Genomic DNA, 13,563 nt, shown 5'->3' with positions numbered 1-13,563 from the left:
TTGGTGTAGTCATACCTTGAGGGTAAATTGCATTGACTGTTTTTTGTGGAATGAAATGCACAAAATGTATTAATATTTTTTTTTTTCCTGACAGACATTTTCTGCTATTGCATATGGTCCTGTTACACCAGTGCATTGATTTCCTTCGAAAAAGTCAGATTCTAGTATGAAGATCGCTTTCCTTCAAAGATTGCAATTTTTTAGCTCACCTTACTGCAAATAGAGCAGTGGCAGGATATATTCTACATCAGTAATTTTAGCATTTCCCTATTTTATTTCTCCTTCCAAGTTCTACACACTGTAAAAAAGGAAAGATCTTTTGAGGATAAACTGAGAAAATGAGCATGCATTTGAGGCTTGTTAAATTAAAAAAAAAAAAAAAAACAAAACAAACCAACACCTTTTTTTTTTAAATTAGGAAATCTGTTTATGTGTGTATGTTGCTAGAGAAATTTTCCAGTCTGACCATTCATGAGACTTCCTGGCAAGCACACGCCCAGTGCCAGGTATGTCCCTGCTTGGACCAGAGCCCCTTCCCAGCAGTGACTCTGGTGACTCAATGGGTCACTGCTGGACTCCTGCACATCCCACTCACAGGCCAGGTTTCCCCACTGCTTTGAACCATGTTTCCCATGACAGAATATCAGATGTCTCATTTCATAAAGCCACTTAGTCCTGGCAAAGGAACACAGAAACAGCTGAGCTGGTGCCCCTGAGGAAGGACCCCTGACAAAGGAATCTCATTGCCTTTTATAGCCCACATTTTCTCCACAAGTCTTGCTCTTCCTCCCAAGTCTTTGGTTCCTGCTCCATCTCCATGTCCATCCACTTTGCTGTCTTCACTGGTCTTCATTTGCTTTGGTATCCAAAGGGTCAGCAATTCCCAGCTCCTGCTGTGTCACCCAGTATCTGTCCATCTGGCCGGAGTCACCAATCTTTCGTACTCTTTGTTGCCTCAAAAGTTGGCTACTCATGGCCTCTTCTCTCAGGCTTCTACACAGAGCTCAGCCTGCATTTCAATCTGCATCTCAGTCTGCAAGCTGAGCTACCTGGACCAGAAGTATTCCTCACCAACATGAGGAATTTGATAGATGTGTGTAGTGACTCATAGAAATCATGCTATCTGATTGTAATCCTGTTTTCTTCTATTTTTTCTTGATAGCCCTCCTTCACTTTCATTATTGTATATAGCTTGCATTCCAGTTATGACTGAGATTTTAAGCTTTTAGAGGTTGAGTTTGCAGAGAAGAAATCTTGCCCAATACAATTCAGTGGTACAATTTCCCTTGACATTTACAAAGGAGTTTGCTTACTATCTATATGTAGGGAACCAAGTACTTTATTACAGGTTAGAGGCCAGAAACCCACATTTGAAATATTGATCCTTCTGATTCAAATCCATGTTGTCTGCACTCCTTTGTAAAAAAGGAGAGTGTGGCTGTGAATCTAGGTAAATAATACAAGTTAGTTTTCTATGTGTAAACATTTAGCCCAGTGTTTTACTGCGCCTGCAGTTGATTTCACCTGTGGCCTTGTTATAAACCTCTCACTTCCAAGATCTTCCCTCCTGCTGAAGAATGAGGGATATGGTGAATTTGACTTACTCCTTCATGCCCAAACGCAAGGACATTTTTTTTCTCCAGACACTCCTTTGAAATAGATCCATGTAGCCTTCCCTAACCATCTAACTCACAACAAAACACTAGTTTGTACATAACCTTCTGCCTGCCCCACAGAGGCCTTGTATCTCAGACTAATTTTTTAGTGAGGAACTGTATGTATTCTGGTGTCCTCTCTCCCTCTCTCCTTCTTGCTCTTCAGTAGCTACCTGAGTGACAGCTAAATTCTTCCTTCTTCTCATAAATATTTGCATTTACAATGTGCAGTAAGTCTACACTCAGCAAGTCTGGACAAAGGCAAACCCAAGCTGGTGGCAAGCCAGTGTGCCCAGCTGGCATCTCATGGTGTGGAACTGCCCCTTGCCATGTCCTCCTTGCTCACTTCCCCTATGAAGCCTGGATGATTACAACTTTTTCCTTCCACAAAACACCTAGAAACTTCTGCTTTCATATGATTAACATGACCAAAATTTAACTGTTCTTATTATTTACATCAGCAATGAGCAAGTAAACCTGCAGTGAGCTTATATCCCATGAGAGTGCTGCCCAGAGTGCTCCAGCACTTTGGTGGTGCAGTGTGCCTGTGTATTTTTGGCTGGGTCACAGGAGACAGATCTGTATTGACTATGTGTGGCCACCCAGGACAGATATATATTGATCCAAAATGGTCTCAAGGGACAGCTAGACATTGATCACACACCTGATTTTATGACAAAGGCAAGCCTGAAGTCTGTGGCACTCAGGTATGTGCATAAGGCTGTGCTGTTTGTCCCTGAGGAAAACTTTGACATCACTGCTGTAAAATAATAGAGATAGATCTACTAAACCCCTCTTATGCTCTGAATTTCTTTTGCAGCATCCTCTCACAATGATAATGTTATTCAACGGGGATCTCTACAGCCTCTTGAATTTCCTCAGCTTTGCCAGGTGGCTTTTTATTGGACTGGTAGTTGCTGGGTTGATTTATCTCAGATATAAACGTCCTGATATGCCTCGTCCTTTCAAGGTAACATCTGCTTTCTACTCTTTTACATGAATCCTCCCTCCTCTCTGTCCTGCAGTCAGACAGCAAGGGAGCATTTTCTGATGGAACAAGCTAACCTCTTTCTCAGGAAAAACCGATCTAAGAGAAAACAGTGCTTTGCTGTGAAGAGTGAGAGTTTTCCTGCAAGGTCCCCAGTGCTACCCCAGCTGTGTTCCATCCTGGAAAAGAATTCTTCCCTCTTCCCTATGCTTGGGGAGCAGAGACTGAAGGTGCTATACTGAGATGAAGACATTTTCTCAGTTTTGCCTGTCTGTTGTGCTCAGGCTGTCTGATGTGAGCTGTGTGATGCAAGCTGTGTGAAAATACCATGGGCACTCTGCAGCCACAGAGGGCTCAGACTGCAAATATTGGGGTTACTTGAGCCGACCTGATTTTCTGCCAGTCCTCTATTTAATGTCTCCTTTGATAAAGGCCTGGATAATTTTATGATCAAATATACAATAACATGATCAAAAAAGTCATGTCAAGCACAAGAATTTATGAGAGAGGGCATTTATGTCATTGCATATCCAATATCAAGTATGCCAATTTTCTGTGCAAATAAGTGATTAGTGTGATTATTGTAATATTTGGCACTTGCAGTGGATTGGCAGACAGAGTTATTGTGAACCCTGAAAGAAAATGCTAATAGTCCAGCCCCTTGAATAGTATCTATTTTGGCCTTGGTTCTGCTATTTTTCTTGCTTGTTTTAAGTAGCATCGTACAAAGTAAGTTGTCCCATTGTGTATCCAGAAAGGTAATATCCATCACCAAAAAACTGGGAAATATATCTCTGTTTAGATGCTGCCGAGACGACTATTTTGTGAAGAACTAAGAATATGTATTGTTGCATTCTTGTAGGTATATTAGTAAATAAGGAGGTATATTAGTAAATAAGTACAACCTATTTTGCTTTGATTAAAAAAAAAGCTTTGACAGTACACAAAAGAAGAACAGTAATGCTTTGAGGCATGAAAAGAAGAGAACAATCTCCAAGGAATTCTCAATTTTCCATTACACTTAATGTCTCATAAGCCATGCCTGTAGGCATTTCCTTCAGAGACTTGCTAGGAGAGTGATTGTATTGGTGTTTTTGAAAATTGAGCAAATAAATTTGATATGGTTACTTTGTGTGCTTTCAGCAGTGACACTGGCAATGCCATCAGTCATACAGTCAGAAAGTGCTTTTTCAATCCCTATCAGGTGCATAACACTATCAAATATCTTTATGACTAGTCAAATTGCTGTTTAATTTGCTCTCTTCCTGCTAGATTTTGATTTTTACCTTAGGAAGAAAATCAATATGTTCCCAATAGTTTTAAAAGGTGACTTGAGCTCCTGGTTGTATTTTAAAATGTTTTCTAATGGGTAATTATCAAAACGGAAATCTTTACTGTGGTTAGAGCTGCTTGCTTATATGCTGGGGGATTAGAGGAAGGACTTTTACAATGTAACTTATTTACAGTCCTTACACTTTAAAGGAAGTAAAACACTGGAGTGTTTTAGAGTGCAATTAAGACACTTCTGTGGTACTTACTGCATAGCACTGGCAGGGCCTGGCTTCTGCAGTCACTGACATTTTGTGTGCCTGTTCTAGATACCCTTATTTCTCCAGAACTGTCCTGTACTGCTGGGTCTTATCCAATTTACATCTCATGGAAAGTTAAATGCCTTGGTCATTACTTTACAATGACCTTACTATTTAATGGTCCTTTGTGTGGTTATTTTTCAGGTTCCTTTATTTATTCCAGCATTGTTTTCCTTCACTTGCCTCTTTATGGTTGCGCTGTCACTTTACTCTGACCCAGTAAACACAGGGATTGGATTTGCAATAACCCTGACTGGCATTCCTGCCTACTACCTCTTCATTGTATGGGACAACAAGCCAAAGTGGTTCAGAAAGCTTCTAGGTAAGTCCTGGGGTGGGACTTCTGTCCTTCATGCTGACTCCAGGAGTTTCTCAGAGCTCTCCCCATGTTGTGAAATCCTTTGGATCGACCCTCTCAGCTGCTGTGAGGCAGGGGGGTGACAGCACAAGTTGCTTTTGGGCACGTGCTCCAGCATTGCTCTGCCAATGGCAATCAGTGTCCGCTAACTAATGAGGTACATTCCCAGCAAGGCTGTTCCTCAGCCAGTGATTGACTTTAAAGGACTGATGCTTCTTCCCTGCCTTCCCCTACAAACATCTAATTCCTTTTAAATCACCATCATCTTCTCCTGACCCTGCCTCTGTGCTAATAAAGACAGTACTGCACTCCTTGGAGAATCTGTTTGGAATCTTGAGCAAAACAACTGTGATATCAGGATGAACTTGGTGTTCCCTACTGACACCATGTGTCTGTGGACCACTGAGGAGTCTTTGGAATGGGACTGGAAGTGTCTGGAAGATTCAGGCAGCTTGGGCATGGGATACTGTCCTTAGCAGTGGCTCCTGACAGGGTGGTAGCAGCATATACCATGGCCTCTATGGAAATGATTTCTGTGCTTCATGAAGAATGACTTCTGTGTGACTTGGCTAGTAGTATTTCATGCCTGAAATACACTGAGAATACTTTCTGTACCATTTCTGGAAGGTTTTGAAAGGATTTGTGGAAGTTCTGATGTGTTAGAGAAGGATTATTTGAAACAATTCAATTAGAAGTCAGTATTTATTTATAATTTATTAGAGCTCTTCACTCTCATTTTTTTGTTACTAGGATGATAGGCTTCTAAAATAAAGGGAATTTTCAAAATATCAAATAAGACTATTGGCAAGGTATTTTAGGAATCATGGATTATTTATTAAACAAAAAAAATATTTTGCTGCAAAATTAAAACTCAGCCTGTGAAATCTTTAACTAAAAGTAGTTGATTTCTATAGATGCTGAATTAAAAGTGCATATTGTGTTCTGTGCTTCAGTCTTAATTGATGATTTAAAATGAGCTGCTCTCAAGAAAAGAATAGTGCTTTTATATGTAATTACAGTATAACCAGTTGTATGTATTTTCTCAATATAAATAATTTATAGAGTTATATCCTATCTTCTGTAGAATATGTGAATTTCCCTCTCAATACATTCTGGGAAGTCCATAGGCAATAGGGTAGGAAGTATTTACAGCAAAAGGTGTTATTTTGCACTAGCAAAATCTTAATTTTATAGCTAAAATGTTATAAATTACTTGCATTGTCCTTGGAATGGGTAGAAATCTGCAGTACAAATTAAAGCAGTTGTATGCAGAAGGACATTCTATTAAGTAGTTGGGGTTTAGTCTGTTTATAATCTCTCAGTCTTGACATTTAGGGTGTAGGAATTTTCCCCTCATCAAATCCAGGAGATTTTTGGGCATTTTCTGTTGTGTCTCAGAGGTTTTGGAGTAGTACAGCTACTTGAATCTTTGGCCATGGGATGACAGTGTTGAACTACATTACTTGAGTAATGAGAAAGAATATTCTCTTTAAGGCAGACTGGATAGATGTGAAGATTTTTATGCCAGCTGTGACAATGAAGGTGAATAATTTCTAGATTTGAGATAACACAAAATTCTCCTCCTAGAAAGAAGTCTGTGTGCCTGTGTCATATCTATGGATGGGCATGGTGTACTGGCTCAGAGAAGAATGCAACAGAAGCCAGTCAGTGAGGGAAACAGCTTGTTTGCTTTGCAATTATTATCCCCAAAATAACAACAGTAATGACAGAAAACTGATGCTGACAGTTTTGAGCTGGGCCAGGGTGGAGATTTACTTGTGAAACCAACAGATTTTTCTTTTCCCTAAGAAGAAGCAATAAACCTTCTGTGTGGAGTCATTAAGCTGGCATTATTTTGGGAGCCTGAGAACATTTACAAAAGGTATTGATTGAGGATAAATTCACTTAAGGTACCTCTGTGAGATATAGAAAAGAAATTGGGCAGCTGCAAGCTTGATATTCTAACCTTGAAACAATATGTCTTGCATAGGCATGAAAGTGTAATTCCTGACACAAGGTAAAGGACAGCATAAAAAAATAGGATTTTCATTTAAGACGTAGATTTTTGCCAGAGTAACGGGGTAACTTTCTATGAGAAGATAAATGATTTTTTTTTTAAATTTTTTACAAATGTGATGAATCCAATTTACTTACACTTGACTAAAGCATTTCCTGTGGTACCAGAGGAGAAGTAGCAGCCTGCTAGTCTGGACACACTGCTGTGCTACCAATACTATTGCCAAGCTGTTTCATGTGCCCAGATCAGCACATGGGCAGCTGGTGTGGGTTTGAAAAGTCACCTCCTTGAGGCATTGACTAGTTCAGCTGCCCAGCTGTGCTTCAGCAGAGAGAGATGGCTGGTGCTCATAAACCCCATAAGGAGCAAATACCCATGGGTACAGACCAGTCCCACATAAGGTCAGAGGGAATATCCTGAATAGGCTTAGTAAGGATCAGAGAAAAGGCATATTGAGCAGCCAGAAGGAGTAGTGGGATAAAAGAGCCAGCCTGAAAATACATGTATTTCTGAAAGGAGTTTCAGGCTGATTACAGGAGCAGAGTCCTGGAATGGATTACCCAAGGAATCCCCTCCCAAGACTGAAAGTCTTTGTTCTGTACTTAGGGCATTTACATTGCCCATTCTCCTTATAAAACTGCTGCATTGAACAAAAGGTAACTTTACAGCTCTCAGGGTTTGTAGATTCCGGGATGGTATTTTGCAATGAGAATAGCATTTTGTTCTGTCCTCTTCCTAAGGAATTCTGCTATAGAACTAGATGTGCTGGGACAAATAATTTTGAGCTGGTACAGGCTTCATTTGACAGCTGCATTCTTTCTTTTTGTAAAACTAATGTGAAAATGAAAAAGTTGAGCCTAGCAAATCCTAAGCAGCAAATCAGTATGTAAAAGGATGCATCACCAGCATGAGAATGCTTCTATCTGTACTTCCCCAGCTGAAAACCCAACCTGAGACTCATACTTAAAAACATTTCTTCCTTTACAATTAGTTTAATTGCAAAGAGGTAAAAAGTTGAATCCTACTTTTTTTCATAGCTGAGCCCTTGATGGAAATGAGATCTCTTTATATAGCAAAAATCTGCCAGGGTTATTTAGCAGTTCCAGAGGATAACACTTGTTCACTTAGGACAAAGTGTTATATGCTCAATTTGCTTCTCTTTGTCGAGTTTGTGGTGGGACCATAGGAGATTATCTCAACATTTTGTTGTTACAGATTTCATGTCCAGTCATATATATGTGATAAAATTCCTGCTTTTTTTCCTCACCTAAACTTTATGTGGTGCTTGTGTGGATACAAAGTCTGGGTTTTTTTTTTTTTTGGTTTTTTTTTGGTTTTTTTTAATAAAGGTTGTCCCCTGGGACCCCTTTGCAGTGAATTTTATCAAAAAGGGATAATTAGGATTTAAAATGGGCTGGGGAAGTTATCTGCACTGCCATGGCATGTTAAGCTGTCTTGTGACAAATGTGAAATCGGTCCTGTAACTCTAGGTACTGCTCCAAGCAGACAACATAGAGGTAGGTACTGACTGGAAACAGATTGGAACATTTTCATAGGGGAAAATGCTCCTTATACTGATTTATTCTGAGTATATTGCAACCAAAGAATGCAAAGAATGCCAGCTCCCCCAACTTTTCTGCTCCACTGTGGCTTCATCCCAGGAGAGAGAAAAACTGCTGCATGGAAATGGAGAGCTGGGCAAGGTCTTGCTGCTGGTGGGTCTGTCCACTTAGGTGAAGAGAATCACAGCCAGCTCTAGAGATGCCCAGGATTTCCTTCTGCTACTGTGCCCTTTCCCAAGAACTGTCATGCCACTGCTCAGCCTCATAAAATTCTCTTTTTCCCTTTGCTTGCCCTCAAAGCTGGAAGGGCTGGGATGGCAGGGGTGAAGCCTTGCTGTTTTCCTGCTGCTGGCTTTCCTCCTGTCTTTCATCCCCGCTGCACTCAGCCCAGCTCTGATGTCCCCACAATGGGTAGGGAAGGCAGATGGGAGGAAAATGCAAAGCCTGGAGACTCCTGGCCTCTCTGCCCTTATCAGTTTATAGTCTAAGGGCAACCTGGCTTTGCACTGAACTGGTGACATCCAGAGAAAAGAGGAAAGGATGGTAGAATCTGCCTTAGACAGAAGATCAGAGAAATGGTTTCAGTTCATATCTTCTGTGAGCTGCACTATTTTACCCTCCTGGCATTGTGTCAATGTCAACATTCATGCCAGACATTCAAGGAAAATGAGAACTTTCTTTTGCAACAATTTCTGCTTATTTGAAATAGGATATTAAGAAAGAGTGATAAGTGAAAGAAATTGGAAGAAAATGTTCTTTTACTATTCTCTATGTGCTGTATGTGAATTAACTGTGCCATTTATGCATCAGTACCCTAAAAAGAAAACCACCAAAAGCACCAGAAGGAAATAAATGTTCAGAGTGAAAAAAAAGAAAACATGAAGTTACTTGGATGAGTGACTTTTTTTTTTTTGCTTAGGCAGGTCTTGGCACAAATAAATTAAGTTATTTGAATTTTTCCAGACTTTTATTTCAACATAAAGTCTTGATAAAGCTAAGCAGTTATGCAGAGTAGTAATTTTTTTTAAGATAGCCTTTAAAAGCATGCAGACTTTTATTGAATAAGATTACACATCCATACCCTTCTATTATTATTGTATATGCATAGCCTTGGATTAGAGGCATGGAAAACAGTTAATAGGAAAATGTCGAGTTTAAATGATAAATGTATATGACCTGTGTGAAGTCTATGTGCAAGTAGCCTTCATAGAAGCTAAGATAATTTTCTTGACTGCTTCTCCTTAATCTCTCCTGCAAAATCTTACCATGTATATGCTTTTATCTTTGCAGGCAGGGTAACCACAACATTGCAAATCCTCCTGGAAGTCATCCCAGCAGAGGAAAATCAAAAATCATGATCATCATGCACAGCTTTTGGCTTGGTGTTTCATTTCTACCTGAAATAAAAAGAGTAGGGAGATTTATCTCCCTTCCTAACATGCTGCAAACTGGAGGAACAAGTCACAGTTGCAATGGATACTGAACAAGTCCCTTACCAGAATTGTCTTCTATGATGCTGTTGCAACATTTTTTTAACACGGTTGATCTATATGTAGAAAGCAAGTACTTGTGCTATGAGGGAACTCTTTACTGTTTTTTTGGTACAGTGTCTTATTTTAACAGTCTGTAGGTTCATCATACTGGGATTTTGTTTGCCTTGTCACTGAAGATAGGTTTAAGTGATGTGTAACAGCTGGGTGTACTGTGAAGATGGATCTTGCTTTCTGCCCCTGGAGATCTCAAGTCTCACCAGAGCAAGGGTGAGATAAAGCTGCTGAGTTTCACATCCTACATTCTTGCCATCACTCTCTTTGGCAGCCTGATTTGACTTCTTTTGACTTGCTGGAAGCCCCAGTGCACAGATGCAGAAGAACCAATCCTCAGACCTTTGTGATGGCAAACTCCAGGTTTCTTCATTCCAGAGTTCTTAAACCATAGCCAACAGAAACATCTTCTGTGACTCAATATTTCTGCCAGTGGGGCAGAAAGATTTTAGCACGGGAATTTTAGCAGTAACTTTATGCACACTAACTTTTTTACCAGGCTGGAATTGATCACTGGTTTTACCAGTGGTTGTGTGCCTACACACACAAAATCCAGCAAGTTGAGCACTGACCTTCAAATGAGTCAAAATATTTGAAGATCACCTCCACTGCTGTATGAATATTTCCTATCTAGGAGCATATGGTCCTGCAGTTATCAGTCAGGCAAACCTGATTTTAAAGTTTTCTATCAGTGTTGGTGGGCAGAAATAGATGTCACTTGGTGGGAAATGGTACAGACATGGCAATAAATGCAATACTTTCTTATGAATAAGACATAAGGCAGGCTACAGCAGATTTGCTGATTTGAGTAGGATGTGTGCCTGATCTGTGGGCTTTTCACTCAAGCACACTCCAGTTAACAGAGCTTTGGAACACTGAGGAGCATGTGCTTTTTCTGTCTTCTCATGTGTTTTATCTCAGCAGAAACAGAGAAAGGCCTTCAAAACAGATAAAATTAAATTAAATTAATCTCCAGAGCTATTTTTGAGCTGAAGTCTGGCTCAAATGTGAGCTGAAATTTTGCCCTTTTAAAAAGATAATTGTATAGTTGAAGAAGTTTTTTAATACTTAGAAATTGAATTTTATATTCTTAATGACTACCCAATCTTAAGGTTAAGGTTTATTTTCCCTCTGTTAAGAAAATAACACCTAACTATTGAATGCACTACTATTTGAGCTGTCTGCTTTCAGCAAGTCACGTTTCATGAAAATTCTTAGGGAACTAAGAATTAACATTTAACTTCCTAAATTGGGAGAAAAGCACAACTAGTAGCCAGACCACTACAGTAAAGGGAGACTGTGTATTGTATATGTGTTGTATATATCCAAAATATCTACTGCTTTAAAGGTGTACAGTAATGTGTCTTAAATGTATACATGTTTTTTGATTTTGTATCTCTGTGGTGGAATTTCACAAAAGTAGGGAAATGCAAGTAACTGCTTATGGAGAAGAGCAGTAATTTAAGACACAGAAAGCATTTTGCAAATAATGTTTTTCTTTAAATGTTTTCTGTTTACAGTAATTTAGTGTTATTTGAATTTTTTTTTTTTAGGCAAACATTTTGAGAGGGTTTTTTGTGCTGAAAGTGGGTGGGTTTATTTAGTACTTACCTTTGGGTCACAATTCTGCCTTTGAGGCCATCCTCTGCCATCCCGGTTCATTGGGGTTTGGCCTCTGTCACCATGGAGCATGTCTAAAGTACACAAACTCTGCTCCTCTCTGACAGAAATAAACTGTCTGGCACCTTGCAGGAGTGCACCTAACCCACTCCTCCCCTAATGAATGCAAAGTGCATGGGATCCAGAGCAAACCACTTCCAGAGCCATAGTGGATGTGACTTTTTCACTCTGTTTCGTTCCCATGTATTCACTTCTGTTGTGCCACATTACTTGAAAATTGGATTGTTGGCAGTGTTAACTTGTAGAAATAAATGGCCTCCATAAATATAACTGAATGTTGCTTTATTTTCCCATTGTGGTCTTTAAAGTTTAGAAATGTTTCTGAAGCCTGATTCAGTGCATGTATCTTTACTAACTTTAGTTCATGTAAAGGGTTAATTTTTCCCAAGGGAAATCCTAGGACTTGTTGATTGTGAAGTTGTATACTTTAGGAAGGAAAAAAATTACAAGGAAAATAAAAATCTGGGGTTTTTGAAGGTAAACAGGGATTTTAATTTCAGATTTAGTTTCTTTAGCACATGCAAAAGCAATACAAAATAATATAGTTGGGTTTCCACAGTATGATGAAAATCAGTATTAAGGATTTTTATTGCACTCGAAAGTGAGGCATATCTTCAGAAATGGAGGAAAACCATATTTTCTTAAAGCATCAAGTTCTCTTATAAGATTGTTAAGTATTTATTTTCAGAGTCATAGAGGAAATTCTTCTAGAATAAAGAATAAACTTTATGTATACTTTTTCTTATTAGGGCCTGAGGTGGTCAGCCAATGAGACCATTTCTGTGGAGATATTCAGTAGTTCTTATTTTTCTTGCCTTTTGCACTTGTATATCAACTGGATGTGCCAAAAGATATCTTCCTGTTTGTTTAGGTGGTTGTTCCTGGTTTTTTTTTCTTCTTTGAATTTGTCACTTTTCTGGAGTATAGGTAGAAATTTCACTGAAGGCAAGAGAAATGTGTATCTTATGTGAGTAGCAAATACTGGTCAGGTTTAGTATAAGATAGAGAAACTGTTCAGCACCTCAAGCTCTGAAGGGGCTGACATGCCTTTGTATCTCCTAATCTGGAGCATCATGATTCCCCCATAAGAATTATTTATTTTCAATTCAAATTTAAACAGAGGCTTCTCTTGACCACACTACATCTTCTGTATTTTTCAATCTGAATGGAAAAAAAAAACCAAAAATCTTTGCTCGCCAAAGGTTCATGTGCCTTTCACTATATGTATATAAATATAACTCTTTGTCTGAATGTGTATGCTCCTGCTTTTTTGATTTTCACAGGAAAATCAGGCTTCAATTTAAGAATCGTTTTCAAATATTTTTCTATGGAAGAAAGTAGTAGTTACCTATTTCCACAGGGTGCATAATTGATATAACAAGATAAAGAGGATTTCCCATTATGTTCTGTGCCTCCAGAATTTCTGACTTAAGAATTAGCCATACATCACAATCCAAGCAGATTTTAATTAGCATAAGTCTTCGAGAAATGGGTGTTGATCTTTCTTAGGAGGAATTAGATATTTCATTTTTTTTCATTGTACCTATCAAATATGGTGTTTAATGACCAGCAGACCACAGATAGCTTGGACAGCAGAGCATGGAGCAGGTAATGAATATACTGAAATCCAATACAAAAATTGTATTCATGTCTGCCAAGGATGCAAAGTACGAAGTCTGGCATTTGAACCCAGGCAGGAGTGGTCAGGGGGCAGTGCAGGACAATGTGTGATGACCCCTAATGGTGATTTGGCAGATTGAGTCTGGAGACTCTTCTGCTAGACAAGCATCCTAAAAATTAATACTTGTGCCCATGCCAGTTTGTGTCCTGCCTAAGGTGCTGTGGAGTCCCTTTAGCCTGGCTCTCCCCTGGCAGGAAAAGTGTCAGGAAAGGCTGGTACTGTCAAAAGGAGATGGCAGATTGAGATATCCCTGTGCCTTTTCTGTAGAAGACATCACTTGTGATTTTTCTTTTGCCTCCTGAACCTCCCCCTGCATTTTTGAACCATTCCTCTCTGGTGGTGTCTGCAGTAACTGAGGGAAGCCTCCATGCCTTAAACACCTTTGGGGATTTGTTGAGACTTGGCAAACTCATGGAATTTTTTTGTTGCCTTCAGAAGCCTGGAGAAGTTTCTTCTGTGTGTTAGTCCATGTTTAATTTGTTTTCTATG

General features: G+C 39.3%; 1 protein-coding gene across 6 annotated transcripts in view; it reads left to right on the top strand.

The window, feature by feature from the left end:
- The window catches only part of SLC7A11 (solute carrier family 7 member 11), a 69,067-nt gene extending 56,423 nt beyond the window's left edge, over positions 1–12,644 (top strand). For all 6 annotated transcript variants that reach the window (XM_077176778.1, XM_077176776.1, XM_077176781.1 and 3 more), the window contains 3 exons: positions 2,476–2,625; positions 4,377–4,554; positions 9,460–12,644. In XM_077176778.1, the coding sequence (XP_077032893.1) occupies positions 2,476–2,625; positions 4,377–4,554; positions 9,460–9,527 (396 nt within the window). In that variant the 3' untranslated portion in view covers positions 9,528–12,644. The remainder of the gene's footprint in view (positions 1–2,475; positions 2,626–4,376; positions 4,555–9,459) is intronic.
- The last annotated feature ends 919 nt before the right edge of the window (positions 12,645–13,563 follow it).

Source organism: Agelaius phoeniceus, chromosome 4 (assembly GCF_051311805.1).
Source record: "Agelaius phoeniceus isolate bAgePho1 chromosome 4, bAgePho1.hap1, whole genome shotgun sequence".
Lineage (NCBI taxonomy): Eukaryota > Metazoa > Chordata > Aves > Passeriformes > Icteridae > Agelaius > Agelaius phoeniceus.
Note: the sequence above shows the minus strand (reverse complement) of the source record. Positions and strands in the feature narration are given on the sequence as shown.